General features: G+C 47.4%; 11 protein-coding genes across 11 annotated transcripts; 5 read left to right on the top strand and 6 right to left on the bottom strand.

Annotated features, from left to right (window-relative positions):
- Window positions 1-1458, top strand: HD556DRAFT_1053604 (Alpha/Beta hydrolase protein). The gene is made up of 8 exons (XM_041296021.1): window positions 1-451; window positions 512-658; window positions 708-737; window positions 788-847; window positions 897-950; window positions 1025-1048; window positions 1121-1264; window positions 1331-1458. The coding sequence occupies exons 1-8, from the start codon at window positions 235-237 to the stop codon at window positions 1390-1392; spliced, it is 738 nt and encodes a 245-aa protein (XP_041153918.1). The 5' UTR covers window positions 1-234; the 3' UTR covers window positions 1393-1458.
- A 616-nt stretch (window positions 1459-2074) lies between these two features.
- On the top strand, window positions 2075-3281 carry HD556DRAFT_1248233 (uncharacterized protein; the record flags this gene model as incomplete). Its single annotated transcript, XM_041298757.1, has 7 exons — window positions 2075-2153; window positions 2211-2329; window positions 2380-2541; window positions 2606-2681; window positions 2737-2865; window positions 2934-3115; window positions 3186-3281. The coding sequence occupies 7 exons, from the start codon at window positions 2075-2077 to the stop codon at window positions 3279-3281; spliced, it is 843 nt and encodes a 280-aa protein (XP_041153917.1).
- A 583-nt stretch (window positions 3282-3864) lies between these two features.
- On the bottom strand, window positions 3865-5168 carry HD556DRAFT_1248263 (uncharacterized protein; the record flags this gene model as incomplete). Its single annotated transcript, XM_041298760.1, has 3 exons — window positions 3865-4042; window positions 4096-4730; window positions 4779-5168. 3 exons carry the CDS (start codon window positions 5166-5168, stop codon window positions 3865-3867), a joined length of 1203 nt encoding a protein of 400 aa, XP_041153916.1.
- A 512-nt stretch (window positions 5169-5680) lies between these two features.
- HD556DRAFT_1053488 (uncharacterized protein) lies at window positions 5681-8797 on the top strand. Its single transcript, XM_041296019.1, has 8 exons — window positions 5681-6066; window positions 6120-6161; window positions 6216-7004; window positions 7069-7249; window positions 7322-7410; window positions 7466-7935; window positions 8010-8299; window positions 8348-8797. Exons 1-8 carry the CDS (start codon window positions 5686-5688, stop codon window positions 8548-8550), a joined length of 2445 nt encoding a protein of 814 aa, XP_041153915.1. The 5' UTR covers window positions 5681-5685; the 3' UTR covers window positions 8551-8797.
- Window positions 8798-9003: 206 nt separating this feature from the next.
- Window positions 9004-10750, bottom strand: HD556DRAFT_1278496 (acid protease; the record flags this gene model as incomplete). The annotated part of the gene is made up of 7 exons (XM_041299259.1): window positions 10399-10750; window positions 10168-10346; window positions 10086-10115; window positions 9864-10030; window positions 9343-9814; window positions 9151-9294; window positions 9004-9095 (listed from the first exon to the last, which is right to left on the bottom strand). The coding sequence occupies exons 1-7, from the start codon at window positions 10587-10589 to the stop codon at window positions 9004-9006; spliced, it is 1275 nt and encodes a 424-aa protein (XP_041153914.1). The 5' UTR covers window positions 10590-10750.
- A 93-nt stretch (window positions 10751-10843) lies between these two features.
- HD556DRAFT_1053425 (glycoside hydrolase family 5 protein) lies at window positions 10844-14020 on the top strand. The gene is made up of 15 exons (XM_041296018.1): window positions 10844-11440; window positions 11494-11525; window positions 11579-11642; window positions 11701-11824; window positions 11924-11998; window positions 12053-12153; window positions 12207-12231; window positions 12284-12431; window positions 12481-12757; window positions 12809-12901; window positions 12959-12965; window positions 13014-13059; window positions 13109-13263; window positions 13318-13379; window positions 13436-14020. Exons 1-15 carry the CDS (start codon window positions 11340-11342, stop codon window positions 13548-13550), a joined length of 1425 nt encoding a protein of 474 aa, XP_041153913.1. The 5' UTR covers window positions 10844-11339; the 3' UTR covers window positions 13551-14020.
- Window positions 14021-14171: 151 nt separating this feature from the next.
- Window positions 14172-17451, bottom strand: HD556DRAFT_1449712 (Na+/solute symporter; the record flags this gene model as incomplete). The annotated part of the gene is made up of 25 exons (XM_041307634.1): window positions 14172-14280; window positions 14339-14411; window positions 14462-14743; window positions 14792-14896; window positions 14943-15088; window positions 15145-15158; window positions 15214-15243; window positions 15297-15405; window positions 15458-15466; window positions 15520-15573; window positions 15623-15747; window positions 15785-15883; window positions 15931-15969; window positions 16014-16027; window positions 16088-16269; window positions 16321-16501; window positions 16554-16644; window positions 16695-16791; window positions 16851-16866; window positions 16920-16981; window positions 17040-17062; window positions 17114-17134; window positions 17186-17280; window positions 17329-17358; window positions 17409-17451. 25 exons carry the CDS (start codon window positions 17449-17451, stop codon window positions 14172-14174), a joined length of 2049 nt encoding a protein of 682 aa, XP_041153912.1.
- A 2512-nt stretch (window positions 17452-19963) lies between these two features.
- Window positions 19964-21053, top strand: HD556DRAFT_1539595 (uncharacterized protein; the record flags this gene model as incomplete). The annotated part of the gene is made up of 6 exons (XM_041309721.1): window positions 19964-20116; window positions 20172-20204; window positions 20255-20427; window positions 20474-20556; window positions 20622-20831; window positions 20889-21053. 6 exons carry the CDS (start codon window positions 19964-19966, stop codon window positions 20939-20941), a joined length of 705 nt encoding a protein of 234 aa, XP_041153911.1. The 3' UTR covers window positions 20942-21053.
- An 868-nt stretch (window positions 21054-21921) lies between these two features.
- On the bottom strand, window positions 21922-22505 carry HD556DRAFT_1052295 (uncharacterized protein). Its single transcript, XM_041296015.1, has 4 exons — window positions 22463-22505; window positions 22174-22400; window positions 22020-22113; window positions 21922-21952 (listed from the first exon to the last, which is right to left on the bottom strand). Exons 2-3 carry the CDS (start codon window positions 22348-22350, stop codon window positions 22030-22032), a joined length of 261 nt encoding a protein of 86 aa, XP_041153910.1. The 5' UTR covers window positions 22351-22400; window positions 22463-22505; the 3' UTR covers window positions 21922-21952; window positions 22020-22029.
- Window positions 22506-23274: 769 nt separating this feature from the next.
- Window positions 23275-24637, bottom strand: HD556DRAFT_1051207 (quinon protein alcohol dehydrogenase-like superfamily). Its single transcript, XM_041296010.1, has 2 exons — window positions 23509-24637; window positions 23275-23462 (listed from the first exon to the last, which is right to left on the bottom strand). The coding sequence occupies exons 1-2, from the start codon at window positions 24556-24558 to the stop codon at window positions 23403-23405; spliced, it is 1110 nt and encodes a 369-aa protein (XP_041153909.1). The 5' UTR covers window positions 24559-24637; the 3' UTR covers window positions 23275-23402.
- HD556DRAFT_1052794 (uncharacterized protein) lies at window positions 24638-25806 on the bottom strand. The gene is made up of 3 exons (XM_041296016.1): window positions 25231-25806; window positions 24721-25174; window positions 24638-24665 (listed from the first exon to the last, which is right to left on the bottom strand). The coding sequence occupies exons 1-2, from the start codon at window positions 25693-25695 to the stop codon at window positions 24773-24775; spliced, it is 867 nt and encodes a 288-aa protein (XP_041153908.1). The 5' UTR covers window positions 25696-25806; the 3' UTR covers window positions 24638-24665; window positions 24721-24772.
- Between the last annotated feature and the right edge of the window lie 23 nt (window positions 25807-25829).

Here is a 25829-nt window from a genome sequence, read left to right as displayed (position 1 = left end):
GCTTTCCGTGAACTCTCGAAGGTTGGAGCTAGCTATAATTATCCCTCGTGAAATCATTTGCTGAAATACATCCACATCGAACATACGGACATCCGAGATCCCGAGTTATCCACATGGCTCTGGAGGTCGGGTGATCACGAAGGTCATCATGTGTTGTTCATAGCCCAAGCTTGCTCTTCTACTCTGAAGATATAAAGGTCGCACGAAGGTTCATCTCTACGCAGAATATCAATAATGTCCCCCACACTCGCCTCTGCCCCTGGTAGTTGCTGCTTCTCCGGTGTAAAACACGTAGGCACACCCGTTGGCCGTGTTGAGGACCTTGGTGGAATCCCAACATACATCTCCGATCCTCCTGCTGCCACACAGAAAGTGATACTCTTCCTAGCAGACGTTTGGAGTCCGCTTTTCGTTAACAATAAGTTAGTCCAAGATTATTTCGCGTCCTGTGGTGCGTCCTGTTGTCAACGTTGTACATTGTGAACCGATAATGAGATTTGAATGGAACAAGGCTATATCGTACTTGGACCTGATTATTTCTTTGGCGACTCCGCGCCGAACCACGATGGCCCAGATCGCCAGGCGTGGATCGACAATTCCCGCAAACCTGCTATCGATGCGTTCCCCGCTTGGCTAGATGCTGTGAAAGGAAAATACGGTACGTTGGTATGTTTCCGGTTGCTTCTGAGTCACCGAAATGTATACAGGGAGGGAGAATACCAAATACTGTGCTGTCGGTACGTCAATAGAAGAATCGCGCCAAAAGACGCTGAATTCCTGTAATCAGGGTACTGCTTCGGAGCCTCGTTCGTCATGGACTTGTGTTCTGATGGATCTGTAGTTGCTGGTAAGTGATTCGAGAGCTTTCAAGAAGGATGCCCACGCGAGAACTGCAGGAGCGCTGGCTCACCCCGCATTCCTCGATGAAGATCACTTTGAGAAACTTGACGGTACGCTTCTTATACTTGACATATCATCCAGCTGCCTTAACAAAATCAAAATTCAAATCATTGCATCAACACAGGACCTCTCCTTCTCTCCTGCGCAGGTAAAGTTTCTTCTTACAGATGTTCACAATCGCCGTTAACCTGATTCCCAATACTATTACTCTTTTATGTAGAGGAAGACCACACATTCCCACTGGCCTCGCGTCGACGTGCAGAAGACATCATGGTCGCTCGCCAATGCACGTATCATTTCCAGGTGTTTTCAGGCGTCAAACATGGGTTTGCTGTACGGTGTGATCCTGCTATTGACACGCAACGTGAGTGGCCTGGTTTCATTTCTTACACAATGAAATTAGCAAGGCACTGAATGAATGCTGATGCAGGCTGGGCGAAGGAGGAGAGCGCTAGGGGAATCGTGAGTTGGTTTGATAGGTTTACGGTTTAGGTCGGCTACGATGTGTATATTTGTTGGGAGAAGCAGGATTTATGAATTTTCACGTCGTGGGTAACATTGAAATCAAGTGCAGCTCTAATCATATCAGATAGCGTCTTGAAGCCGTGGAATTTTTACATAAGGCGGAGTTACTATCAAACCAAAGCAAAACCTTTGTCGCCGGTCATGGACTCGGCCATTGATATTGACTCTATGGATCCATATATTTGCGGAAATTGCTTTATTTCGTTGCACCGGGCATTGTCCGCCTCCTGGGAGCTGAAAAGGTGATGAGCAACCTTCTGGTTGTTTGTGTATGCTCGCAGCAGGAAATCCATATTCCCGGATCAGCATCACCCATCATGTTTCAAGGACACCCCTAACAGCGCCCCAAACCCTATAACGTACTTGGGCTTCGAGGGAAGCAGCGATAAGACGTTATTCGTTTGATAGCTGTTGATGCAACTGATATCGATAGGGTCTCGTCACGTTCTGTTAGAATTCAAGAACTACATTGAGAAAGACGCCCCCACAGCAATCTCGGCAGACCTGCCTAGTTCAACAGGGTGCACACTGCATTTCTGATTCCTGTGGTGATATCAAAAGTTGAGGCATTTCTATTCGAAGATAGTAAGATGCAAATTGAGCTGGTAAAGCTACTGACGTTGTTGTAGATCCCCTGGACATCACGACTATGGCTTCCAAATCCACCACAGGCCTGCCATTGGACTCTGCTAATATAATGTCAACAGTACTAGAAGGTATTTTATATGGTGAGTACTACAAGTTCTTACGTTGCATGCCTACCAACCTAGCGTTCTTTTTTCCAGGCTTTTCAGTCCTCATGTTCATAGGTACCATCTGGACATTTACTTATAAACAACGCATCCGAGATATCAATCAGCCAAGCACCGTGGTTGCCACCTTGCTGTTTGTACTCAGTACTGTGGTTAGCTTCTTACCACTCTCATCCAACTTCGTCCGCTGAAGTCTCCCAAGCACATGATCGTAGGTATTATTCGTCTCGAAGATGGACTGGTGAAGCATGGCAATACCCTCCATGATGGGCCAGCAAGATTCTTCGCAGACGTGACCCAGCAAACATTTGTGACAAAGAATACGATAATCACTTTACAAACTTTGCTTGGTGACGGAGTGGTGGTAAGTTCAAGTTTTTTTCACCTGCAAGCTTGAAACCCCAGTGACTTACATGAATCCTCAAAAGATCTATCGATGTTACGTCGTCTGGCGATCTGTGTGGATTATCATCCTACCATGCATGATGTGGTGCGGTGTCGCAGGTTATTTGCAATCATACGCAAAATTTTGGATGCTCTAACATGTGTTGTTTCGAAGCGTTTGGTATTTGTATGGTCTATGTGCAAGCACCGAGTACCAATGCCAAAAATGTCTTCGGCAACCAGACTGGACATTGGATCACGGCGTTCCTTTCCTTAACGCTTGCAACGAATTTGCTCAGTTCAGGTAAGTTCACTTCCGCGTAAGCGCTATGCTGAGGTCTGTGTATATATTGATGACCTGAATATATACAGGATTGTTGGCATACCGCATCTGGACGATCGAACGCAATGTCTCTGGAGCTTACGCTACGAAGAACAACATGCCTATATTGCGGGTACTCGTAGACGCCGCGCTTTTATACTCTGCAGCGCTTTGCACCTCGCTGGTATGTTTCGCCCTATCGAACAATGGGTTTTATGTTTTAGGAGACCTGGTGTGTTATCTCGCTGTTAGAATCTCATCGAAATCGCTGATCAGAGCTTTGATGTTGAACAACCATGTAGATCGTTCCCATCATCTCGATTGCTTTCTACATGGTCTTTATCCGCGTCGCAATCAGCAAGAAGATCCACGAATGCCTCTCGGCTACTCTTTGTTGAGGGACAAATGATCAGACCGAAGAATCTCTTCGAGATGCCCTGTGCAGCCTTCGATGCAGATTGGAATGATATTTTCCTGACCGACAGAGACAGCCTAAAAACAGATGCAACCTTATAGTCTAAGAATTTCTTCGAACAACATCGCTTTACCCTCCCGCTTGAGGACGGCGGTCACTTCACTCTAAGGAACACCTTGACATGAGGCCTTGACCGTGTACTTTAAGTAGGGACGTCGCGAATCTAAATGACCACTTGTTGAAGCGACTGGTTGGTCAACTCGTGCTACACATCCTCAAACGCGAGAAACACGCAGTATATTTGTTAATCGTATGTAAAGAATGTAAGTAGCTATTGAAATTGAATAGCTGTATGTACGTCAGTACACCGGAACGATCGCGTACGAGACATAGCAGAAATGAGCGAAACTGGTAAGTCAAGAACGTGCAGCCAGCACTCGGCAGCTGCATGATTAAAATTGTCAGGGTTAATAGGAAAGCAAGAACTTGAGACAGTATATCAGAGCACGTGTATCAGCGCAAGAAATTGTGCAAGAAAACTAGTCCATCTATCGTCGCTCGCTCATTCACATTCTCTCGGTATAGGGCGACTTCACCGCCAGTGAATCGTACCTGCCTTGAGAAAGTGCATATGTTGTGCCTGTCCCGTTCGCAACGCCGGAGGCATATGTCACAGAATCAAGGTGCCGAGACCGCGCTACGATATCGGACGCGATTTCGGTGCCGTACTGTTCCGCCAGTTGGCTGTGGCGAAAATATTAATACATACATGCGGGGATAGATAGGAAATAACCCACTTGGCATAGTTATCCATAATGACAGCCATACTTGCCATGCTGAGCCTATAGGCCTTGGGCATCATCCCTTTACCGAAGCGGTAGGTTATGTGGTTTGAGCATAAGAGACCAGCGAGCATGATCACGAGCTGGAGCGGCACCAGGGAGAAAGCGATAGTGTACCAGAAGTCCAAGGCGCGTTTCTCAAAGTTGACGTATGCCTCTTTGCATCCCGGGAGGATGGAGCGAGCGTAACAGCTTTGGGAGACAGTAGCTTCGACGAAGGGGGAGTAATATCCACAGCAATGGAGCTTGTTTTGGATCCTGAGACGGCCGGCTGCGCCGAGTTCGCGAGACCACTGGGAATTTAGCTTGCCTTCGAGGTTAAATGTACGTTGTTTATAGGTCATATAACCGGGGGTGACGAGGAGGGCAAAGCAAAGCCAGAGAGTGAAAGTGTAAACTGCTAGGAAAGAGCGGTTATTGAGGAGGATGCCAGCCCATCCGATTATGGAAGTAAGCGAGGCAAGGACGGCAGCGGCTGTGGAGAAAACGAGTTCTGTTCGGTTGCCTACGCGAATGATGTCTGCGTGTTCGAAGACGTCAAACCATGTAAGAAGACAGAAAATGAGGCCCGCAAGGCCGTATACGGATAACTGCAGGAGATCAGGAAGTGAAAAGTATGGAAAGGAAAAGGTACTGACTGCAAGATTGGCAATGAAGAGTGCCCATTTGAACCTGTTCCAGTGCATGTGGGGACGGGTGTGACCACCTTCTTTGCCACCGAACCAACCACCGGTGACGCCGTCGTAGTCTTCATCGCCTTCTGCAGGCATGCGTGCCTCACCACTCTTGAAGGCCTCCCTACCGCCGCCTCTCTTGTGCATGGCGGGATGATCATCATTGGCCTTCCCTGATCTACGTCTGCGAGGAGTAGGAGAGAGCAAGCCAGAAGCAAACTTGTTAGGTAGATAGTTGACAGAAAGGGAGACGTCCTTTGAGAGGGTGGTGCTGTCTGCGCGGGGAGATGGTGGGGCGGAAGAAGAATCATCAGCGGCGAAGAGAGGAGTGGGGGGCTCAAGAGGAAACTGCATGTCTCCAATGATTGGCCTGGTAGAAGGGGCGAGTGAATAAGACGACTGGGCGTGAGAGGTGAGAGAGGAGGGTCGACGGATGTGGCTGGGGAAGCGATTAGTATGCAGTGCCAGGGAGCGCGAATTAGGATGATGTTGAGTAAAAAATAAAGGAGGAAAAGATGGTGGATTGACAGATTTTTTATATAAAGAGGAGCACTAGCGAAGATTAAAAATATAACTTACCCGCTAAAACTTGAATAGTCCAACATAGCCAACCTGCCAACCTGCACTAGTACTGCATACTTACTCAATTACCGTTCCAGAAAAATATGGCATAAACGTTACCGTACAGTATTTGACACGTTTTCTCGTATCAAATCTTGAGCAATGTCGGATAGAATCCTAAAATCACGTACGTTTTGCCGCAGACGAATAACGTTGTAGTGGAGTTCCGACTCGGCACCACGCCACAGTGCACATGCGCGACATGTCACATTTCATTAAACGCGTGACTGACGCGTCACGTCTCTCCTCAATGTACGACTCGACACGTCCGCTAAAACGTCAGCGCACTCTCCCCATATCAGCCTCGCCAACACCTAGATCCTCGTCACTCACTCCACCTGCAGATTCTCAAAAATCATATCCGACCCCAGCACTCCGCCCGCTGCCTCCAGCGATCCTACTCCTTGCACTTCCAGGACTTCTGGCCCTTCCTCCTACTCATTCAGACTTTGGTTTTTCACTCTTTCTCTCACTGCGCTCATTAAGACACTGCTTAGCACTGCCTGCCCTCGCCCCTGATATAGAATGTCGTGCTTGGACAAGTCTGGCCGAAGTCGGCATGAGAGTCATGGAGAGTGGCTTTTGCTCGCAGGAGGGAGGATGTGACTGGGCTGTAGGTATTCATTCAGAGGTACTACATGTTTTTTTTGTCGCTTGTGCATGCTGACAAGTGTTATACAAAAGGCCGAGAAAGCACTCAGCAAAGGTCTTCTCATCGCACAAAAAGTCAGTCTCTCTTTATTTTTGACATAAACAATTGACCCTACCATTGCAATGCAGCACCCTTCGCTTCGGCCGCTTCGCCACCACCTCACACTCCTCCATGCTCATTTTGCATTCACTTTTCCTTCCTCTTCCACATCGCCAAAATTTGCACGTGCTATCCTCAGACGCCTCATCGCATCATTTGTACCCTCGGATCCTCCAGGCACCGTATATGATGCACACCTAGCCTTAATCACCCAGATTATTACACTGCCCCCTTCACCTAATACTGCTGGTAATACCAGCCCTGCCCCACTAGGGGCCCCCGCCCTCCAAGCAACGCTCACTGCCATAGATACTCTCATAACTCTCGCACGCAAAAACCACCACTCTCAAATTATTGCCCTCGCTCACGTCATCAGGTTACGCGTCCTTCTTCGTGCAAGTGCATGGGCCCAAGTTGGGGCTGCACTCGATACCGCAGAAGCCGTGCTTGGTCTGATATTCGACAAGAACGGCAAAGTTAAGAATGACGAAGGTCATATCAATGCGATGAAAAATAACAAACCTGATGACGCACTTCCCCGTTGGAATTCTATAACTGCTCACGACGTTAATGCTTTGTCTCGCGAATATTCTCAAGTACGCATTACTTCCGACCAGTCAAATGTGGAACCAAATCAAGAGGAGGAAAACACGCAATCGGATCCTGCTCATGCTTCTCTGGTTATTCATACACTCATCTCCGCTATCATATTTTTTACTTTCTCTGGAAATGTCCGTGCAGCCGAGCAAAGGCTCGTCGCGCTCCACGAAATTGTTGATGGTGGAGCACTCGAGGGGTTCAAGGATGGCACCGTCCAGGTATGCTTGCCGTCTCTCATTTGCGTTTCTCTCTCCTTGGGTCCTAACTATGCAACTTGTATAGATCGCTCTCCCACCCCACCCTCCCCTGGTGGTCCATACCACCCACCCACTGATACTTCTCCCACTCACGTTCCTCGTCAGCGCCACTGCAAAACGGGATCCAGTGGGCAGAAACCCAAAGAGAAGGCTCTGGGCCGAAGCAGCAATCAACATTCTCAATACTGCAAGAGAGGACATCGAACGTATGTTATATTTTGGTCGTGCCGTTAATCACCATTGCATTGATACTAACGCTCATCCTCATCTTACTTCAGTACCCCTCTGGGCTTCCCTAGCCGACAGAGACGAAATTGTACAGCGCACAGTAAGACTCACAGCCGATCTTTTATGCGAGCTCGTCGCGGTACGTTTAATTACATATCACAATATCGTATCCATTGTTTTATCCTAAAACATAGATATCGATCCAACGCTCCGAATTCGACGCTGCAGAAACACATCTAAACGCACTACTTACCCTAACCCACACACACGACCTCTTCCACTCATATAGCGCCCGCATCACCCTCCACGCCGCACACCTCGCGCATGCACTCGGAGATACCGAACGTGCAGGCGTATGCTATCGCGTCGCCAAATACGTAGATGACGAACGTAATGCAGGTACTGGGTATGTAGGCGCTGCTGCATGCGCTGGGGAAGCACTATTACGCATTGGACTACGTGCTCAGGCTCACGACGAGAACTCGAACCCTGTTGTGAATGAAGACGCTAGTACTGACGAAGGCGACTGGTTGGATGCTGAGACGCATGCACTAGCTAGGTCTGCGATTCAGCGGTGTCATGGAATGGGAGGGACACTTGAAGCAGTCGGGAAGGTGGTACAGGCAGCTGTGGTGGGCGCGAGAGGGGAGATTGTTGGTGCCAAGTGCGTCACTTCTTTATTTCACGCCAAAAATCTCAAATAACTGACTTGTACTTACAAATTGATCCATGGCACAGATCACACCTAAAATCTGCGCTGTCTTTGTCGACCTTAGCAGGCGAAAACCATCTCCGCGCGTTGCTCCTCGCGCAAGTGGGTGCACAGTATTTGCACACAGCACCTGCGCATGCTATGGAGACGTTGGCAGTATGCGAGACGCTTGGCGCTGGGATGGGCGCGAAACAGAAGGATGTGGATGGTGTGAAAGGTGGAGGTAAAGGAAAGGAGAAAGAGAGAGACACGGACGGTAGCGATGGCTCATTAGGCAACGCCCCGCTTCGCCTCTGGGTCGGTGAAAGATTTCTCGGTATGTTTCATTCCTTTTACGTAGTTCAGTGCTGACAGACCAGCACAGAGATATTTAAGCGCGCAAATAAGCCGCACCGAGTGGCAAAGCAGGAGGTGTATAATGCCATGTATCGGGGTGCGGTAGAAGGGATGATGGGGAGGGCGAGGTGGCCTTCTGCGGTGGAATCCGATCATGGTGAAATGGTGCCTACCAACGGGGAAGACGTCAAAATGCAGAGTCTGGATCCAGATCAGGATGTTGAGATGTAGGTGTCTGCACCTTTCGTTCGTTTGAGGGTGACGGAGGGCGACTTATCTTGGACGCTGCAGTTTCCGGCTGACTGGACTGACTAGAAGCACTTAAAGTTATTGATACAACATACTCCACGTCTGATCACATAAAGTTTGCACCGCCATCGTATAGCATATCAACCAAGTATTACATACAATACATAACACAGGCACCCTTGTAGAATAACGCCAAAGTCCGAGTTTTTCAGGTATAATCATTGCATTATGGCTGGCTTACTCCAGCATTGGGATATCGTCCGCCGTAAGGTAAGTAACACTAGAGAGGTAAGGTGAATTGATAGGCTCTGCAGAGCATGAAATACAGGTAACAAGATGTCACGGCCCATTTTGGCTACGTATAACAGTCAAAGTTCGTAGTACAAAGAGGTATACATGCACCTTGGGTATTAATCGATACATCCACGAGTTACATCAAACAAGTTCTGCAAATCCAACCCTCGTGTTTGCGTAATCAAACACTGAATAAACGTTCTGAAGAAAAACATCGCCGATGATCGTGAAATCTACAGTGAGTATGAGCAACATTGTCTTGTCCAAGATACCACAGGCTGTACGCACCCATTTCTGAAGACGCAGCAATCCCTGCTAAGCAGTCGCTGGAAAGAACGTCTGGCCCGAGGTTGTACGTCTGCGCGGAGACTTTGAAGGCACGTCTGCCGAACGTGAATGTAGGCACGGTGGAATTGATGGTATCGCACGGAACTACGCAGATGCAGATATTGGAAATCGTGGAAGAAATAAGAAGCTTACTTGTCCAGTATGTATCCGCGCCCTCCGTGTGGGCCGTAGCTCCAGATATGTTCGCGTAGTAACTTTGTGCGATTGAATAGGAGGTGATGACGAAGGTGGTCCCGGTATCAATGATGGCAGTAGCGGCTTGCGACTCAATGACCTCTTGTCCCAACCTCGAAATGACATCCATCTCTACCTGCCAGTAACCTCTATCCGTCACAGCAACATAAGTGAGTGTGTCGGAGTGGTAGAGATCAGTATTTGTTCCTCCGATGACCATTTCGCTGTCTCCTGGAGTAGTAGAGAGCTTGAACCCAAAGACGCTTTGTGGCAGTTTGCCACTTTCGTCCAGCGTTTGGAACAGTGGAGATCCCTCGAACTCTGATATTTCGCGGAATGCCAGACCGGAGAGACCGTCAGGGGGGAAAGACCCGTCCTTGCTGAACTCTGGCGAATACATCCATGCGGCGCCAACAGTCTGATCCTTGGCCTGACAAACCATATTAGTAGAAAGGAAATGGACGTCTGTGATGACAAACTTCGTAACCCCCAACAAAAACGTCATCGACGTACTCCTCGCCCGCTGTCTCCCCAGCGCCATACGTCAGCACGAACGGTTGGCCAGAATCTTTGGCAGACGAAGATGCAGCAGGGTCGTACTGTGTATGGCCAGCACAACTAACACTGCATTCGGTAGATGGAAGGACTACGCGAATATTGCTGTCAGTACGGAGATAAAGAAATATATTTCTGAGACTTACATAGGTCTGAGCTGCCAGTATCGAATACCACTTCAGAATGTCGGTGTCATACGTATCACATTGCAGAGTAAATCAAACGAACCTGTAAATGTTTTTGGGGGCGTGCCCACGTCGATCTCGCCGTACCAGAGGTCTGCATTGTAGTTGACAAGGGATACGTTTCCATTCCGCTTTGCAGCTGAGTGAAAGTCGAAGCGACTACTCAGAGGGTGGGGAGACCCAGTGTTCCGTTGGTAGGCTCCCATGGTAGCACTGTACTTACTAGTTGGCGTCAGGCTGATGAATTTAATGAAAGAAAGAATTCCAGACATACCGAGATACAAAACCCAGCTGTTCCCACACAGTCCTCGGATCAAACACTTTGGAGAAGTTAGCAACATTTGATCTCGAGTTGAGAAGAATGTGTTGTGTGCGACCCATATCAGAATGAGCATTTGGCGGAGGAGTGGGTGACCCGACAACTGCTACTACAAAAAGCGCACATCGGATTGCAGCAAACATCATCTCGTAGGTGTATCAGGTTGGTGGTGTAGAATGAGAGAGGAGACGCAACGACCAGTTTTTAATGTGTGTGTCGAGAAAGCCGCAGCCATCGCGTCTGAGCATGAATGCAAGCTTTCAGTTTGAACTGAAGGTAACTTGGACTTGATCCAAATTGATGGTGTTGCTAAAAGTCACGTGATTCATCTCGGGCGGGTCGGGCAGCTGGAAACTAACATTTTACCGCGCCAGTGAAATTATATTCGAAAGGCAATCCACTCGAGTGCTCTGGAAGACTGCAACGCTCTAGGCTAGGTCTGGAATGGTCTAGCCAGGTCCATATCTGCTTTTGATTGAAATCTTGCAAGAGGTGAAACGTTGAAACCCCCGATCAGTACTAGTTCAAGTTGGCTGCTCGCCTCCTTGCAATCATAAAAAAGGTACGACCCGCGAATATTAATGATCGAGTAACATTATACTATAGCTACCCCCAACTCAGAGTTGGTTTCAATGTCACTATCGTACGCCTACGAGGCGTCAACATCGGACTATATTTAACGCGTGCGGCCAGGTCGAGATGGTTTCTATCCCCCCATGGTGGCGAGATATACATTGAGGTATTTGAGAGTCTCTTTTCAGAGCAATCAATGACTATTCGCTTCCAACTGCTCCGATCTGTCACGCCTGGACCAGTTATAAATTAAGATTTCTTTTGAAGTTGGTTTTGGCATTGAATTATATTTTATCACCCGGACTAATAGTTCAAGTTGTACAATGAGACATATCCTGGCAGGTTTGGTGCTCTCGACCGCGCTTGTTGCCCGTGCGTGGGATGGGCAACCAACTCACATTTACGGTGTTAATTTGGGTTCATGGTAAGCGCTACTCTATGCCTCCGACCGACTGTTTAACTCAAGTGGTAGCGCAGGTTAGTCCTAGAGCCATGGATGCTTCCTCAAGGTGATAAACCAACGAACTTGGCACATACGTGTTCACTGAACAAGTTTCTTCAGAGTGGTTGGATATGGGTGGACAGTCATGCGCTGATGATTGTTGGACATGCATTGCAACTGAGTCGTACGTTCCAGTTCTCCGCTGTTTGCATGTGAAATTTAATTGTTCTGCGATAAAATAGGTCATTTGCACAGGCGTATCCAGACACCGTCGACACTACATTCGCTCAACACTGGGACACATGGTTTACGCAGGACAATGTCAATACGCTGAAGGCGGCCGGTATTAACACTGTCAGGGTTCCTGTGAGTCGATTCCAAGGTCATTGCGAACTTGGCCAAACTAACGTTGGACCATTTGATCTGCTTTTCCTTTCATGCGTTATGCATCGTGTTCATTCATAGCTGGGATATTGGATTGTGGAGGCCTTAGTCGATAGGTCTCACGAATCATACCCTCGGGGAGGTCTCAAGTATCTGGTTAGAAACGTTTTCTCCTGTATTTCAATTCTCTGGTTAAACTCGAGTGTGTAGCGTCGGGGCTTGGGCTGGCTGAAAGATGCTGGGATCCAAGCGATTCTGGATCATCATGCATTACCCGGGGTTCAAACGCCTGCGCAAATGTTCACCGGAAAGTAAGTTCCTATTTGTATCCTATCTGTTCTGTACTGAGATTGATCTTTATCAGTTGCACTTCCGATGTTCAATTCTACGTGAGCCATTTCACAGCTGGTAAAAGCAATAACTACAAATCCTTACATACAGACTCCATACAACTACCACCGTGCACTGGTGTGGACAGCAGTCATGACTGCGCTTTCTCACCTGGACCCTGATTTTGGAAGTGTCTTTGCGATCGAGGCAATCAATGAACCCATTATGAATGCGACTCAAACACCCAACTATGGCACCTGTATGTGTCATTCATCATTCTTTTATTTGTACCCTGAACCTTCGTACAGTCCAAAGGAACTTTGTCCAGGTAATCCGCGCAGTTGAGCTCACACTCGGAATATTTGTGCCGTCATCCAGTTTATCGCTATCGGTACCACTGTCAGCCTCGAACAACTTCACTGCTGCACTGAGTGCGACATCTTCAGCAACCATATTCCCAGTGGAGGTGCGAGCGGCACTTTTAGAAGCCGTTCCAATTTTACTTGAGATTGGAGTAGCGTCCGGTTTGCAGACCATATTCGAAGCCTCACCCTTCAAGCGATCCCGTACTTCATTGGTGGCCAAGTGAGTTCACTACAGGTCCTTGCTAGGATGCATCGATGATGGCATGGATAGCTTCATGGATGTGAACTGGCAGTCCGATAATCCGTCTAATCCAGCTGACGTAGCGATTGGTCCCCAAGCTTACGACAACCATTTGTATTACTCGTGAGCACGCAGTTGACTATATCAAATTCTCATGGTTTCTTAATTTTGTCTTTACAGGTTTGGCGTATGTCGCGTGAACGTAGCCTATTGCTTCGCATTAACAAATTTATAGGGGGTTGCGGCTGCTGACCCAATGTCTTACTTGATCAGTATCTGCAGTGCGTCTTCCTCGTCAGTTCGCCAATGATGCACTCATTTTTGGTAAAGATCTTTCACGTATCCAGGCTGACGCAGCGGTCGGCGACTCTCCACTCTGGTTCGGAGAGTGGGGACTTTCGACGGAGTTCAATGCCACGGACGAGTTCCTTTACAAATGGGCTGATGCACAGAAGTTGGCCTATAGTAAAGGTGCCGGATGGATTGTACGCGTTCCATTGCATTTGATCAAGATGTTTGCTCAAAGATAAATACTTCAGTACTGGAACTTCAAAACCGAGATATCACCCCTCACCAATGGGAGTGCACTTGCAAGGCAATGGTTAGTCAAGCGTATCCTAGGGTGATTTACGAAAGATCTGACGGCCGTCTATGTAGGTCTTACCTTGAGGGGTTAAAACTCGGGTTCTTGACCCAGGACCCTGCGGCGTTCCACGATCCGAATGTGTGCGCTCCGTACATGAACAGCGCCACCAATAGCACAAGTTCATGATGTGCGTTCTTGGTACCTAATAAGCGACAGCGCAGAGCGCACCTATATTGGTCCCTGCTGACCCACCATCCTTTTGTCAACATTCCTTACTGATTCCTTATAATGATTGTGCTGGTTTTCTCGCTATTATAACGAAATTGGTCTCAGTCAGACCTAAGCTCACTAGTCTAGTACAAATTATAGGCGAAGTTGTCTATATTACAATTGATAAGATAATCGAAATTGATACAGGCCGGTTCTCCAGGATGGACGTCCAACTCATCAATATCTAGCAAATGACCATCTTAATGAGCATTGTTAAAACGGTATCTGATGGCAAATTGTGTAGGTGCAGCTCGACTGGCGGTTTGGAAGGATGAGAGAACGATGCAGTATTGCCCGTATGCCACATTTTGCTGAGAAATCGATGAAGCACCTAGTGATGAGCCGAGAGTATTGTAGTGTGGAGATTCCGAGAGAAATTGGTAGGCCTATAAGTGGGCAGATGAACGACACCTAGATTTCACCCCATTCCGATATTCGCGAATAAATAGATTCTTGGTGGTGCGGGATAAACAATTGCGACTGTGATGCTAACAGGGAAGAGATATACATAAAACAACTTGGGGTTCAAAGTGAACTCTATTTGCGGATTGACCTATAAGCTGAACCCAATATCGTACCGATCTCATTTCTGGACTCCCACAGGGGGAAGACGATGCAAAATGACCCACTCGCGAAAGCACATATACTATCGAAGAAACTCGGTGAGTACTCCATCGAACCGCGTGTTGACGTCGAGAACTCACATCGAGCAGGCTGTCCAGAAGGTATAAAACTTCTTGCTGAAGATATAATGAGAGAAGAACAGGGGCAGTGGGACTGATTCTCTATCAGTTGTGTAGCAAATAGAATAGCGCTGCAACACTGACCAAGTATGACGACAATCAATGTCAAAATCGACGAATATATAAGCGCCTTTCTGAATACCATCTTGAGAGATCTGAGACGTTTTTCATCATCGTTCTCCAACCCAACGTCCATGATGTTGGAAACAGGTTGTTTCAACGATGAATCCTTTTCATCCCTTTTCTCATTCTGCGATTCGGTGTCCGATGCTCTGTATGCAGTGTCGACACCTGAAATGTCACTCCTGATTGTGTCTTCTAAGGTGGCGATTGCTCGGGTGCCCGAGAAGTCATAGTCAGCAGGGTCTGTAGAAAAAAATCAATATTAGATACTACAGGGCAGCAAGAACGAACTCAAGAGCGACACCCCCACTGTAAAAATTCCAGAGAAAAATAGCCCCGCGAGAGCACTGCATAGGGCGGAGTACGGTTGCGCAAGGTTACTGATGTTGATTTGGCCTGAAATTGATCAGCATAAGGTAGACGGGATTTTGAAAGATCAGACCATATATCTTCCAGCATCCAATCATCCAAGCCAAAATTCCGAAAAATGCACCGCCTATAGCACCACAGAAAACGCCTGCCTTCGTAAGCTTAGACCATGAAACGGTAAGTCCAATGGGAATAACTGCAGGACTGAGTATAGAGCCTCTGTATTCCAGATAGTCTCAGTATGTACTTCATCTCGCAACAATCAAAAACCTTACTGGACATAAAATAGCTTTCCCACAAGTTCATTAGTAGAGGCCATCAGCGTCGGGAACGATCTAACTCACCCATCCAAGGTCGATGTGAACAGCATTCAGCTATCGAGTTTGAGCTCATGCGGTAGACAAACGATGGGATAAATGACACTTACAATAGTTGCCCAACAGCCCATCCAGACTGCCCAGAAACATATGAAGTAGTGAGATACCCTCACTATCTCATCGCCAGTGGCATTGGGACGGAAATAGGTCCGGTATATGCTAATGTACAGGGTCATTCCCCATAATAATATCCACGCCATGTGTTACCTACTCATACGAACTGATCGTGTATGGTCAGGTGGTTGCCTTTGGAAGGATGATGCGGCAACTCACAATAGACTGGATACGCCAATGAGCTCAGCGCTCGCGGCTGAAGTCACGGCCATACTGATATCTTGTCAGAACATTGTATCTTCCCACCATGATATATACGTACAACACTACAAGGAGCACGGTGATCGCGCCACCTTTGCCCATGAGCACAGCAGCTGCAGCAGGAGCTGCAAGACCTGCGCTAATCTGACTTGGAGAAAGCGGAGAAGGATAGGTGGGAAAGTCTGGCTACAAATATTGGTGAGCTATTATCTTTGGGATGTACGGTAACTGGACTTGCATTAGTCAGAAGAGCGCGAGCACTCAGACCGAGACAAGATGCAAATGCCCACGGAACAGCAAACCAAGAAATACCACCAAGCATCTGTCGGGCTGTCAGGTTATTTCAGAGCCTACAAACGCGAAACTGACGTATGCCTTGGTGGTCGACTCTGGATGACTTGCAATTGCCTAACTTGCTCAGCCAGGAGCATATTGCAAAGCGTAAGGCTCACCCTTTGCCAGTAACCTATGCAAAATGTTCCATTAGAAAAACGTAGAGTAGATAATGCATGTATTAGAGCCAGACCTTGATCACAGAAGAGTCCACTAAAACCAGAAAGGATTACGATAGCACCAAACACAAGGCCTTGGTCGGATTTCATGGTCAAGTAGCTGCCCCCTTGATTACCTACCACTGGAGTGACGATGCTAGCCTGTTCTAAGAGATCATAGAGTCTGGAGACACTACCAATGGCGGGTGATGTTCCGCTATCAAGATATTCCATGATCGACTAGCCCCACGCAGGAGAAAACACTCACTATGCTCGGAATGTGAATATGTAGATGATAATGAACAAGATAATGGTATGACTCCAGTCGCAGATAAATGTCGCGCGCAGACCACCAAAGATGACATAGACAGCAATACCAATAGGGAGAAGAAAGCATGCCGCGATGGTGTTCATGCCGGTCAATGCGTTAACAGTCGCAGATCCTCCAACTGTCTTAGTCATGAGTGAAACTGACAGTTGAGAACAAATATTAGGACATACGTAGCAGAGACCCGCAGACCAATAAGATACACAGAAACCCATAAAATGTAAAGAGAATGTGGGCGCTTGTCCCAAATCGGGTCTTGACAATCTAAATGCCAGTGAACGAGTCAGAATACCTTCCGAATTGGTTATTCATACCTCGAGGAATGTATGGGCACCGTTGGCGTTCTGCTTCACCTTGGAGGCAACCATGCCAAACATAGCAACCTGAATGGTGCCACCAACACCATACCACCTACACAGGGTCAAAAAGGTGAGCTAACGAGGTAATCGCAGGTCCTAAAAGATACACACCAAGGACCGCTAACGCCTTTCAACTGGGATTAACACGCATCCCATAACCGATATGAAAGAAGTCCTCACCGAATGTATATGCAACAGTGCTCGATTGCAAAAGCGTAGCGCTCCATGTCCACGCACTCACGCTACACGCACGTTTAGTCCAACAACACTTGGGAAACCAAAACGAGTAGTAGTACGCACATGCCACAGCATATTAGACCAGGCTTTCATTGATCATGAGGTAGCGGACAGGTGTCTTAAAATACGAACTGTACCTTAACACTCCGGGAAGCACTCTTGTGATAACTTAGAATTTAGAACAACTATAGTATTGAACCATATCATACCGTGAATTCTTCCGAAGAAGCAGGAGAAAATTTGAAAAATTTGCGTTGCAGTGTGGTCAAGATGAACATGACGCCTGCAAAGAAGAACCCCACACCTGAAAATAGTCAGCCAAAGGTTTCCAACCTTGTTATAGACCTCATACCAACAACAACGCCATAACCAACACTCTGGGCTTCATGCAGGAGTCTGTGAGCGATGGAAGCATTCAAAATATAGACATACCAAGGAGTGGCTTGAACTCGGAATATGACGGCTCGCTGGACATGATAAATGTTGGATGGGAAAAGCTGCTAGCAGCTCAACTATGTAGTTGGCGAAGCGTTGGTATGCCGTGATATAGGGTCAGCTGTTATCTTATGAGATATTCTTTTTTTTGCTTCAGAGTGTGGTCCTTTGGTCATCTATCGTATCTGAAATGAGATATTCTTAGAAATGTTGGATCTGTGCAACTATCAGATGGCAGCAAGATATGAGCGTCCAGCACCTGGTAAATCTATGATAACACAGAGCATGAGTGAGCTGGAACTCTAAGTTAGCCAGTTGATAAGTGGTACTTACCGAACGGCATCCCGACAAACAAACTGAATCCTCGGATTATCAAGGCATGGTGATTGGCTTATCAAGAAGGCATGAGTTACGCATATGACGATATGCATACGTATCACTGTTCCGTCCAGGCATGGCATAGTACTGCCATGAACATGACGTTAATGTTGATTGGGATGCGGAGAACAAGGGGCGGCCAAGTTTCAGAGCTGATTTTTGGAGCCAAGCATTTCGTTGCAACTTGAAGTTGCAATTGCCGTTCTAGTAGTAAACATATTGATGCGCAACCCCAGAAAATGTCTTCGAGTGAATTGCGATGGTTTCATTGGATCTGGTCAAGCCGAGCTCTCAGGCTATTCATAGTACTGTACAGCTACGCACTTAAGTTCGTCACACCATCACAGGGCGAGCGAACCGAACCTATTTCGTGTGACAGTCACACGCATTTTGAGGTCATCGAACTTAAGTTGTGACATGCGGTAAAAACACGAAAACATGCAGTAAAAACACGAAAAAAGTCCTAGTGCTGCCAAAAGTCCTTATATTGAGTATTTGCAATGTGTCTCTGCGCTCGTACAAAGAAAGAAATACGTCTGCCTAATGAGACTCCCAGCCCAGTCGGTCATCTCACCCAACGAACCTATGCGCAACATGTCACACGTCACACACCCCTTCGAACTTTCGAACCTAATGTTCATTCGGTCACACCCATATCAGGTCGAACTTAGGTGCGTAACTCTACAGTATTCAATCGGTAGAAGAAAGCGGTGTTAGGCGGCGCTTCTCTCCGTTTCAATTCAGCACTTACGATTTCTTCCTTTCTAGATGCTACAGCGAAGTCACTTCACAGAAGGCTATTATGTTTTACGGATACAATAATTCCTTCACCCGGTTTATTGACCATGTCGTTGGATAGGATATAAGACACCACGAGAATATTGACACCAGCAGAGAGCAGCAGATATCGATCCCCAATATGGCCACAATCCTGTTGACATTTTTCGAAATAGCTAGGTCCAAGGCATACAGTCACGCATATCTTTCAAACTAGTGAGTCTTAGCTCGCACCACGAGTCCTCATACTCACTGTGTTCTTGCCAAAGCATGCTGTTTTGTATGTTCTAAGCGCAGGGTCATGTACTCCATCACTTACATCACCACCGTTGACGCTATATGATCTCAATAATACCGCCTAAAGACATTAGGGATCTTGCTATGAACAGAGAAGGAGCCAGTCTGAACAACACCACTCATCACAGTAGGCACCAGGGCGGGAAGAGTCGAGGGAGGCCCATTTAAATGGCGGAGCACAGAACTGGCTGCCACTGCGACTCTTGAGGCTACCAGAAGTTTGTTTATTGTGCTCATGAGTGAGTATCCAAGGGTTCTCGGGGCGGATTCTGTCGTAATCCAGTAAGACGCACGCTAACCCTCCGAATCTAAGTGTATGTTGGTCGGTACGTCTTCTTTGATGCTTGACAATATATGCGCCAATTTATAAAGTATGATGGACAGTTGGACTCATCCGCGGATGTGTACCAAACCTGCCCCGAGCTATCTATGAATACACAAGCTCCCGCGGCCCGCTACATCGCCCTTTCCCTCAGTATCAATGAGGGTGGTCGACGTTTGAATTCAGTCAACACGCACAGCACATACTGCTCCGTCGCTCCTCAGTTTATACGCAGAACCACCATCTTCCGGAGGGAACTCCAGACGTGCAGACTCTGTCGAGCATCGCGGGATGTCACCCATTCCAGAGGGTGTCTCACATTTTGTTTGCTCTCAAGACGTTCTAAGGATCAATCATCTGGAAGACCTTGGAAGATGGAGTTCACCTTCATCTACAGAGATTTTCGGTATCGCTGCTTTTTAGCTATGTAGACAGGTAGGGAAGAGCGAAATTCTGCCGTTTCCATCGTATTCTGATCATTCGTTATAGTTCAGATTTCTATCAACGTTTTCATCGTTCGACATCGTTTGTTGTATAATCCTTGTGCTTTATCGTACGAACGAGCGAACAGTTGCAACTTCATGTCTATAATCGAGTGGTCTGATGCAGGGAGATAGATAAGCGATAGACGCCGTGTGTAGCTGTTGTGTCATAAGCCATAGGAACTCTTGTTTCATGTTCGTTCGCTGGCATATCTCGCCACGACCTCGTTCTCACAGGAAAGGTTTTACGATAAACCAAATCACCTCTACTTCAGGACGCACACCAAGATCTCCCGATGGCAACCATCGATGCCCAGGACCTCCAAAGGATGATTAGTCGCTTTCGAGTTCTGATTGTAGGGAGAGCAAACGCAGGCAAAACGACCATTCTTCAGAAGGTCTGCAACACCATGGACGACCCAGAAATACACAATTCCGAAGGAAAGAAGGTGCGGATGATGATCTATGTCATGCACGTATCTATCGCTGATCAATTGTGGGTAGATTGATGCTGCCATCGTGAAATCCTCGATCAAGGTGTGTGCATCATTTGCCTTGTGGGCATACTTGCGCTGACGGACACTCAGCGCGGAAATCACGACATCACGAACGAAATGGTATTCAAGAGCAATCCCGGTTTCGTCTTTCATGACTCGTGCGGTTTCGAAGCGGGCTCTGAAGAAGAATTTGAGAACATGAAAAGATTTGTCTTGCAACGTGCACACACAACGAAATTAGAGGAGCGAATCCATGCTATCTGGTAAGCAACTTCCTTCTGATGTTCCGCGCTTGCTGATTGCCATCAGGTATTGTATTCCAACGGACGACCCAAGTCAAACATTCCAACGGTCGGAAGAGAAGTTCTTCTTGGAGTGCGACACTAGGCATGGTGAGCTTGCAACTTTATTGTCACTTGCTGCTCTCAGAGCCTCAGACTAAATGATCGATCTTCAGTTTCCGTGGTCGCGGTTTTCACCAAGTTCGAAGCTCTGCGTCCGTTTGCGTATGGAGACATCAAGAAGCAAATATACGAGGGGTATCAGGAGAAGAATGCTCAAAGAGGATTGCCCAGCGCGTTGAAGAACTGCTCACAAACACGTGTTTTGAAAGAGTTGTACAAGCCCGAAAATTGTGCCCGTCCTAAGTATCATGTATGCTTGCAGAGTAAGTGGTTCAGATTGACTTGTCCCATATCAAAGTTGATATTGGTAACCGTTCTAGATATAAACCAACAGCCTATTACAGACTGTAACAATCTACTGGAATGTAGATGATGCTCGAGCCAAGTTTCCTGTTTTTCGATGTGTTTTCCCCATACTTATGCGCTCGCATTGTGCACGATACCAAGCACCCCAACTTCAACTCCTGAGTGGTGCAGACTGTGATGTTTCCTTGTTTCTGATGCTCTTCTCCCATGCTATGCGCTATATTCGGCACTCCAGCTTCAACTACTGAGCACTGCAGACTGTATTGGGTTTCAACGCCCGTTTTTCTCATCATCCCTCGTTTTGCTTTGTGCCATGTAGATTTAGGCTTGCGCTCGTCAAATGATCATTGTTATTTCTTTTTTCAATCATGACAATCCAAGAACTAGCTCCGTATGCTACAATGCTCAAGCGGACGGGCATGACGACTGACAAGATTGTCGATGCTCATCGAGACAGTACACAGCCTGGGGGAGCAAGTCACCGCATCTAGCCCTCGTGTGATGATGCCAATTCTAGAAGTGTAGTGCCTTCTCACACATGTTGTAGCCACGACGAACGCCAGAGATAAGTAGCGCCAGTAAATCGAACAAAAAATCAATGCACCAATCTTAAACATACATCTTATACTTATCGCATCTGCAGTATCTTTCTGCACAGCACGAAAGCCATACACACTGACCAAGCCCAACCCCGCCAACTTTAACTGCAATCTTGATTGGAAAAGGAGATATCCCTGTCACGTTCGTGATGAGAGGAACGGCCGTGCGCCTGCGCTCCGACGAAGTATGGGTCAGCATCACGTTCAAAGCTTTCAAAAGCGTCGATGCAATATTGGCATTGAACTCTTGCCGGTCTGTAATCGATAATGTTAATTGCGTCAGATGGAGAAATCCTCACCTTCTGATTTGGGTTGTCGCATCTCGACATTCACAATGCTATCGTACACACACGTCAGCCGCTCCGTCCAACGAAAACCACCAAAGAAAAACACTATTGTCCCCATAGCACGTCCTCCTCCCCGACGTACACCTGAAACCAGGACTTCTTCGCCTTTTTCTCCGAAAATGTTACTATGATCTGAATGAAGAATGAGATGAACAGGGTGTCAACTTCTATGAACGATAGACAACAAAGAAAAACCCACCTGACCACGTTTATTTGCGCCACTCTCGATGCCTTTCCAAAATATCCACTTTCTCAGTCACGAGTTGCTCCATCTCAGGATCCGAAACACCTGGCTGAGGCATAACGACGACTTGGTGCTCCTAGTCGAGCGGTGTGAAACCTAGGAAACTCACCATGGTGACATCAAGGACCTCGAATGTTTGAGGCTTCACGGTGCCGAACAGCCTATGGAAAAGTATTGAGTGAAGAATTGCGGTGGGAACCTCTTTGGCGCTGTGTCTGTCGAGGATCTGGGCTAGTGTCGCATCAGAGGTTTTGGCAAGGAGAGAACGAGTGGGTACGCACGACATCGATTGTCACGGTGGCGATATTTGCATTAAAATTCCTGTATTGCGCCAGCCTTGACGAAAAAATACCGATAGGTTAGTGCTGGTGCTTCAAACTCTGCGTAAGATTTTCGACCTTCGAAGTTCAAGTGTACACAAGAAAATATCCGAGTCCTTTTTCCCTTTAAGGAGTGATCACTGTTCATAAGCTAAACCACCAGTAAACGGAAATACACTTGGATATGCCTTACATTTTGTAAAGATACACTATGCATACAAGCACGTTCTAATTAGCGAGAGGTCCGCAATGAACTCGTCAGGGTACTGTTCGAAAAGCCAATCTAAAAGCAAAAACACAGCCGGCTGCTTCCATGTTCTCCTGCATTGGTTCTGACCTGCCCTGCTGTAGTCGGCTGTTGCGAATCTGGATTAGGCGAAGGAGGAGGAGAAACATGGTCTTCATCAGGTATCCATTCATCATCTTTGCGGCGTGGAGCACCTGCGGCAATGTTCCGCTGTAACTTGATATATGAGCACTGAAAAGCGAGAAAAAGGGTCACACACACACCTCTTTACCCTGCGCGAGAGGAACGTCGACGATAGCTGGCAATGCATGATCTGTCTGAAGGGACCACCAGGTTGACAGGCGGTGTAGGTGGGATTTGAAGGTTGTAGAAGTAGGAACAGAGGATTGGGTGGTCGGCGGCCGAAACTAATAAAATGTCAGTCGAATATATGATAATGGCGGTCCACACTCACATTATCATTGAGATTTACGATTGGATGAGGCAGGGGCGCTGTAGCAGGGAACTGCAAGGGGGCCGTCGAGTCAACTGTGAAGAAGATGAATGAAAGAGACATACGTCCAGGGGATTGCGGGGCTCATTGGTGCGGGTGGGACGAATGGTGTCCGTACGAGAAGAAGAAAGGAGTTTGCGTAAAAAGCCAAAGAAAACGGGTTGCCGGGGTTCAATTGTAACTGCTAGCGGGCGAGGAACGGAAGGTATGACTGATATTGCTTGTTTACGACGCATGGGATGACGTGTTGCGTCAGACTGCGATAGAGAATGGTGTGATTATATGAGTAAAAGAGCAGGACCACATACGTCAAGCAGTTTAGCGAGGTGAGCGCTTGTCTGCAAAAGATTTCAGCACGCGAATCATGAATGGGTGAATACATACCTCTTTTGCAAGACCGATACTAGCAAGAATATTGGCTGGAATATCGCATACGTAGATTCTGGCCTCATTCAAGGTCGTATAAGCCAGTTGGTGTGAGTCAGGTGAGAGTATAAGGGAATGAAGGGCTTGGACGTTGAACGAGGCGAGGAGTTGGCGCGACTCGAAGGACCAGAGCTTGATGGTGTCAGAGGAAGCACTGGCGAGAAGAAGACAATCAAATGAGAGTGCTAGACTCCAGATGTGATCGGTGTGCCCTTGGAAGGAATCTCCGACAGTCTTGAGCGTCGACGCGTCAAACTCATGAATTGTATCGATGTCATCCGACTCGGATGCGAATACGGCCGTGATAGATTTGCCTTTTGTTGTCCAAAACACCGGTAAATTGATCCAGCCTCTAGTGTTAGATCCTTCTCTGGTGACAACCAATTTCTGTGATTGGACGTCCCACACCTCAAGGTATTGCTTAAACTTGGACTCCCATTGATCGAAGTTGCATGATGTCACCGCCAGCTTCCGAGAGTCTTGAGAGAGCCCAAGTGCGTCCACGACTACACCAGTAGATCTGAATGGACCAGCCACGAGTTTGCCTGTGTCCAAGCTCCATATCTGTATCCCATCGTATGACTCACCCGCTAGCAACGTGCTGTCCGCCGAGATTTCAATGCATTTTAAGGTCATGAGGTCATCATGAAATGTTCTCATGATTCCCGTCTCGACCTCACACACTTTGAGCACCTCATCAACTACAGTGACAACCCATCGACCATCCCTTGACACCCTCACTCCATGTACACGATCCTTGTAAACTTCCCGAGCTTCCTTGATCTCCTTACCCTCCCGCAGGTCCCATCGTCGAATCGTCTTATCGTATGATCCGCTGATCATTTGCTTGCCGTCGGGAAAATAGGAAATGTATGGAATGTATTTGAACTCTTGACGATCACCCTCGGACAGGGTCAACATATATGGTTTATGTCCCTCCAAGGTCATCGCCGGTGTCAGAACCGATGTGTTTGCTGCTATACTGGGTTGTTTCGAGCTGGAAGCCATGGCGGTTGTATTTTATGGCTATTATTTGGGTGTGTTCGGTGAGTTGTCCTCTAAATCGTATGCACTAGGCCTGACGTTGCCAAGTATCGAGACCCGCTGTACTTTTCCTGTTTGGGCCAATCGTCAGTCCATCAGCGCAGGATGCTCGTGTGGGGTATTCACGTTACACGAATGTTATCAAGGACGAGGAACGATACCTTGATTGATGGGCTTGCTATCTTTTATATCTTTCATGGCTGTGCGTTGTACAGCATGTTCTTTTTTGGCCATCGCCATCAAACTTACCTCTCTCTCCAGAGCAATATGTAAGAATACAGCATTGCGAGCGGGGTAGAAATCTGATCATTCTGTCACCCTCAAACGGAGACAGATACTTGCTTCGAATCTTCAGTTGAATTTGTAGACTCCTCTTTATATCTGGGCCAAATGCACCAAGGGTGGACGATGGGTTCATCGATTCCATTCGCCAACTGCAAGTACTGTAATACACCTTACATTCTGTGAAAAACGACAAATTTTGACACGTCAAACATGTATTGCAGTGGGTGACCATGCTCGAGCTAATATGAAGGAAGTTCAAGGAACCGATCATTCTCAAGCACCTGCGTAAAACCGGCTTCAAAAAGGCAAAACGTCAGATCAAGAACTCACGATGACACGATAACCACTTACCATCACCACCGGACTGAAATCATCAATCGTCTCATCCTCCGCTTCCTCCGAATCATCTGTGTCTTCTTCCACTACGAGATCCCCTCCATCAATCTCTTCCTCTTCCTCTTCGTACATTTCGACCAGCAGGGGCGAACCAGCTTCCTCGACAATAATGGGAGAAGGCGGATCAGGAACTACATCTTCCCCTATCTTATCATCATCACTAGACCTAGACTCAATAGGCTCAAGCCCAGGAAGGTGATCACTCTGCCCCTCCAATCCAACAGCCGACATGGTTTGAACAGGTGCATGAACCTGATTCGTATGCTGGGATTGAGGTTGGAGCGACGGCATAATCTGAATAGGCACCGGAAGATGCCCGTGATGCAGAGGCGGGATCACCATCATGCGCCGTGCTGGCTGAGAGGGTCTGCTTTGCTCTAAGGACGGGTTCCAGTTGAAGAAGAGGCCGCTATCTGTCATTTGTAGACATGATAGATATAAAGGATAGGCATCGGCTGTCGTCGTATTTTGCTATGCGGAAGATGGATAGGCCAGGGCAGCGAGGTGCCTCTGCAGTTAACTTGCTGATTTCAGGGTCTAGAGATAGTACGATA

The sequence above is a fragment of the Suillus plorans genome (genome assembly GCF_016647745.1).
Source record: "Suillus plorans strain S12 chromosome Unknown HD556scaffold_92, whole genome shotgun sequence".
Taxonomy (NCBI): domain Eukaryota; kingdom Fungi; phylum Basidiomycota; class Agaricomycetes; order Boletales; family Suillaceae; genus Suillus; species Suillus plorans.
Note: the sequence above shows the minus strand (reverse complement) of the source record. Positions and strands in the feature narration are given on the sequence as shown.

What these genes read in the sequence shown, in the direction of transcription:
- HD556DRAFT_1053604 (XM_041296021.1), top strand. Translation starts at nt 235, where the DNA reads ATGTCCCCCACACTCGCCTCTGCCCCTGGTAGTTGCTGCTTCTCCGGT. An exon ending in AGATTATTTCGCGTCCTGTG is followed by an intron (nt 452 to 511) that starts GTGCGTCCTGTT and finishes GAATGGAACAAG; the next exon opens with GCTATATCGTACTTGGACCT. An exon ending in TCACTTTGAGAAACTTGACG is followed by an intron (nt 951 to 1,024) that starts GTACGCTTCTTA and finishes GCATCAACACAG; the next exon opens with GACCTCTCCTTCTCTCCTGC.
- HD556DRAFT_1053488 (XM_041296019.1), top strand. Translation starts at nt 5,686, where the DNA reads ATGTACGACTCGACACGTCCGCTAAAACGTCAGCGCACTCTCCCCATA. An exon ending in CTGTAGGTATTCATTCAGAG is followed by an intron (nt 6,067 to 6,119) that starts GTACTACATGTT and finishes GTTATACAAAAG; the next exon opens with GCCGAGAAAGCACTCAGCAA. An exon ending in GTCTTCTCATCGCACAAAAA is followed by an intron (nt 6,162 to 6,215) that starts GTCAGTCTCTCT and finishes ATTGCAATGCAG; the next exon opens with CACCCTTCGCTTCGGCCGCT.
- HD556DRAFT_1053425 (XM_041296018.1), top strand. Translation starts at nt 11,340, where the DNA reads ATGAGACATATCCTGGCAGGTTTGGTGCTCTCGACCGCGCTTGTTGCC. An exon ending in CGTACTTCATTGGTGGCCAA is followed by an intron (nt 12,758 to 12,808) that starts GTGAGTTCACTA and finishes TGGCATGGATAG; the next exon opens with CTTCATGGATGTGAACTGGC. An exon ending in AGTGCACTTGCAAGGCAATG is followed by an intron (nt 13,380 to 13,435) that starts GTTAGTCAAGCG and finishes CCGTCTATGTAG; the next exon opens with GTCTTACCTTGAGGGGTTAA.
- HD556DRAFT_1052295 (XM_041296015.1), bottom strand. Translation starts at nt 22,350, where the DNA reads ATGTCGTGCGTACCCACTCGTTCTCTCCTTGCCAAAACCTCTGATGCG. An exon ending in AGGTCCTTGATGTCACCATG is followed by an intron (nt 22,114 to 22,173) that starts GTGAGTTTCCTA and finishes GTTATGCCTCAG; the next exon opens with CCAGGTGTTTCGGATCCTGA.
- HD556DRAFT_1051207 (XM_041296010.1), bottom strand. Translation starts at nt 24,558, where the DNA reads ATGGCTTCCAGCTCGAAACAACCCAGTATAGCAGCAAACACATCGGTT. An exon ending in GTATCGGTCTTGCAAAAGAG is followed by an intron (nt 23,463 to 23,508) that starts GTATGTATTCAC and finishes AATCTTTTGCAG; the next exon opens with ACAAGCGCTCACCTCGCTAA.
- HD556DRAFT_1052794 (XM_041296016.1), bottom strand. Translation starts at nt 25,695, where the DNA reads ATGACAGATAGCGGCCTCTTCTTCAACTGGAACCCGTCCTTAGAGCAA. An exon ending in ATTTCAGTCCGGTGGTGATG is followed by an intron (nt 25,175 to 25,230) that starts GTAAGTGGTTAT and finishes GCCTTTTTGAAG; the next exon opens with CCGGTTTTACGCAGGTGCTT.